We start from the raw sequence: 4,022 nt of genomic DNA, 5'->3' as shown, positions 1-4,022 counted from the left end.
GTTCCTAAACCGGCACTAAAGGGCCTTACGAACCGGTGCTATTGTCCGGTTCTGCACTAGTGGAGGAGGCTGTTTCAGAAGTACTATTGCATTTGGTTATTATTGTTATGCAGGTCACATTAGCAGCAATGTTAGATGTATGAGATGCAAGTGCAATGTTAGATTGTATATTACAGCTAGCATATCAAGAATTTTGTGTTGGTCACTCTATTAGTTTTTTGTATTCTAGTCCATTCTACTAATACATGCCTTTTACGGTTTTACCTCGCGGAGGGTCTGCTGGACTCTATCATTGCTCGAGTGGCCCTGATCTCATTCTTTGATCTTGTTGCCTTTTTTACTACCTGTCACGAAGGAGTACTGTTATGCTCACACTCTGACAACTCCACCTACATCGCCCAACTCACATCTCCTTGTCACCACTCTGTCCTCCCTATTTGTTTGGCCCGTTGGAAGTGACACTTGGCAATTTGGCATGAACACAAGCTTCCTCATGGATGAATACAACAGATGGTACAATTCAACGGTTTGTTCATTGCCATGGACTGTGATAGGATGATCTAAACTTTGCAGTTAGACCCTCGAATGGGCCCGCAGGAGATAGCAACCGAGTGGTGCAGCGACATGGGCCCTTTCCTAAAAGCGGCACCATCCCACCGTTAGATCTAAAAGTGACACCATCCCGCCGTTCATCCCATGTCATCGTGCCATATAAAATGCTTCCTTCCTTCTCCTTACACCCTAACCCTAACCGATCCTCCTCCTCCGCCACCGCCGCCCCTCCTCCATGGCTGCCCACTTCTATAACTAGTCCATGTCTCACCATATATCGCTCCTACGACTACATTGAATGTGGCACTACATCGTCACCTCTGCAAGGTCTGCTCTCCCATCCCCTTCCTCCTTTCTTCCTCCCCCTCTCTCTCACGCATGTGAATGCATTTAAACCCTAGTTATTGTGTTATCCAGGTTCATCATATGGCGTGGATGTGTGTTCTGATTAGAATTTCCGCTTGGTTAGTCTCATCACAAGAGCTCGGATCACGCTGGTAATAGGGTAAGTAAGATGTGTTACTGTCACTAAGGAATCGAGTTGATGAGCTAATCCTAGAACAGACAAATTTAGTTGGTTTCAACCTCGTCAATTTCAGTGGAGTGAAAACTACAACAAAACCATCGCTGATTTAATTTGAGTCTGGTGTAAATTGAAACAAGACTCGTCACAACGTAAATAAAAAAGTCCAGTCCATTATTGGGTATTTGGGTATACATTTCTACCACTTCATCTGGGACTGCAAATCCCGCCGCCTGTAGTCAGGTGTGACCAATGGACTTTTCCGCTGAACTGTATGTTTTCTGCAATACTACTAGACTAGCGGGAGACAAATTAGGAACAATTAAATCAAGGTAGGGTGCCCATGGGCTGCAAGTAGGAAATAAAATATGCACCATAGTAGAGGAGCTCCCTCGATGACATGATTTAAGCCCCAACTATCTGCCATATATTAACGGTTTTACCATCAATTACGGGTTTTACAATTTGGTGAGGAACATGAGCACTTGAACATAGGATAAGATAATAGTAATAGTTTCATTTTGGTAATAATTTATGAAAATAGTGATCTGGAATTGGAAAGAAGCATCAAACATAAATAAATATTCCATTGTCCCAATATTGGGTAGTATTTCCATATTGGTTGTGCATTGTTGTCACTTATGGCGCATTGTCTCTTTTTAAAGGCAATAGGATCCATCACCATTTTATTCTCATGTTCCGAAGATAAATATATGTTCCACAAAGAAGTTTTAACTACCATGACAGATTTGACAAAAGTTTCCTTTTTCACATGTTATTATCTATTTATCTTGCCCCGAACACAAGAATACCGCAGTCACAAAAAAATGTTCTGAATGTAGAAGATGCAATCATGGATAAGTCTCAAGTTTTAATTGGGGGGCCTGAGACATTCGCGAAAAGCAAGTCTTTTTTTGTTGAATTTTATATGCTTATATTAAACATGAGAACCCACCAAAGTGTACTCTGAAAACATTATTTGTCAATACTTATGTATAACAAGTTTATTGACATACATATATTATTCATTAAATCTGAAGATCAAGTTATTATGCGTATACATGGTTATAGCATGCTATTTTTCTGACTTTTTTTCCTTGAATTGTTGTATTTTTGCAGAGTGTTTCATCATGCAAACGCACAGCAAACTGTGTGTCTCCGCACTTACTACTCTATCTGGACTCCAAGAGTGGGCAGACCTCCCAGATGGTTTGTTGCACACAATTCTTCCTCTCTTAGGCTCTGTACGTGATCTTCTTGCCTTTTCTGCAACATGCCGCTCTTGGCGTGTTGCATTCTTGTCATACCCATCCAAATCTACCCTCTGCACCCTGTTCCCCCCTCTCCTCATCCAAACCAACATCCGTGTTGGTGCTCCTCACGTTCCATCTAACGATATTCATTGCAAGTTGCGCACTTGTAAGGTCATTGACCCATCCAACCAAAACATCACTCTTTGCTGCCAAATTGATGAAGAAATTCTACAAAAGATGTATTGTGTTGGCCCTTCCTATGGTCATCTCATCTTCTTTTTCTCCCGTGGATATTGTCTTGTTGTTGACCCTTTCAGTGGTTCCAAAGTTTCACCCCCACATCTTCCAATCAGTGGCTACGAGCGGGTTAGTCCTACCAAAATACATGCTCAACATTCAGAGATTGCGGAGTTGTACTTCTTCGGTGTTCTAACAGCTCCCATTACATCACCCAATTCACATCTCCTTGTGGGCACTCGATTCTCTCTACTTGATTGGCCAGTTGGAAGCGACTCTTGGTCAGAACTCAAACTTCCTTCTTGTGCACAGATAACTCAAATCGTGGAATTCAAGGGTCAGTTTATTGCCATGGATTATCATAGGAGGATCTACTCTTTCGAGTTAGCGCCCCAGCTTGGCCTACAAGAGATAATAACTGAGTGGTCTCCCCACTCGATCAGAACCCCATACCAAACATCATGGCTAGTGGTTTGTGGTGACATGCTCCTCATGTTCATCACGGTTGACCATTGGAGCAAACGTATTAAGGATGGTGGTATTTTGAAAAAGGTTTGTACACTTCACCTCGACATGTCAAGCAAACCTGCAAAATGGGTTGTCAAGAAAAAGTTGGGCAGCTGGGCAGCCTTTGCAGGATGTGATAGGAAGAACATGCCATTATCTAATATGAACCCAGAACGATGGGGAGGGAGGAGCAATTCATTGTATTACGCCGAGAGTTCTCCACCTTGGAGAGTACACGAGCTGGACAGCGCACATGATCCTTGGGACGCTTCCATCAGGCAGTGCGTAATATATTGGGGCCACTACATGAAGCCCCTCTGGGTGTATCCAAGCATGCTCTATTCAGATGGGGCCAGTGATCATCGTGTGGAACGATAGCTTTTGTTATCCTTTTGCAACCTGGATAGATCTTGGTAACAGATGTTCATGGTGGAGGTGGTATTAGTTAGTGCTCAGAGCTTGTTAGCCGCACTCAAGCCTTCAAAAGTGTGTTTTTATAAGTGTTGTTTAATGTTGCACTGGATGAATGCGTGAGCCGTTTAGCTACTTATAGCTTCTTCTTGTTTTGCAGCAACTGCTAAGTTTTAAGGTTCCTTGGTATTCATGCATGTGTTTGAGCTATCGCATTTTGCCTTACAAGATGTGATTTGATCATCTCTCAGAACCTTTGAGATGTGATATTATTATTTCTTTAGTAGTTCAATGCTCTAGCTGGTAATGCACACCTTCATTGCCAATTGATGCCAGTGGTTTTTGTTCTACTTGGTTGTTCACAACTTCATGCAAAAGAATGTAACCACATGATTTGGTTGCGATTATCTGTCAGGCTTGGTTATAAGTAACTGTTAAGTTAGGTCACATTGGTTGACCTCAATCAAGGTAACAGTAATTTCTGAAGTCAAACGCCAATATTAATGGAAGCAAACCATTACAGGCATGATACCTTGTTC

General features: G+C 42.2%; 1 protein-coding gene across 1 annotated transcript; it reads left to right on the top strand.

Annotated features, from left to right (window-relative positions):
* Nucleotides 1-2,205: 2,205 nt before the first annotated feature.
* Nucleotides 2,206-3,682, top strand: LOC119327563. The gene has a single exon (XM_037600659.1). It carries the CDS (start codon nt 2,206-2,208, stop codon nt 3,448-3,450), a length of 1,245 nt encoding a protein of 414 aa, XP_037456556.1. The 3' UTR covers nt 3,451-3,682.
* The last annotated feature ends 340 nt before the right edge of the window (nt 3,683-4,022 follow it).

The sequence above is a fragment of the Triticum dicoccoides genome, chromosome 7A, assembly GCF_002162155.2.
Source record: "Triticum dicoccoides isolate Atlit2015 ecotype Zavitan chromosome 7A, WEW_v2.0, whole genome shotgun sequence".
In the NCBI taxonomy this organism is placed as follows: Eukaryota; Viridiplantae; Streptophyta; class Magnoliopsida; order Poales; family Poaceae; genus Triticum; species Triticum dicoccoides.
The sequence above is the reverse complement of the archived record's forward strand: the minus strand, read 5'-3'. Positions and strand labels throughout refer to the sequence as shown.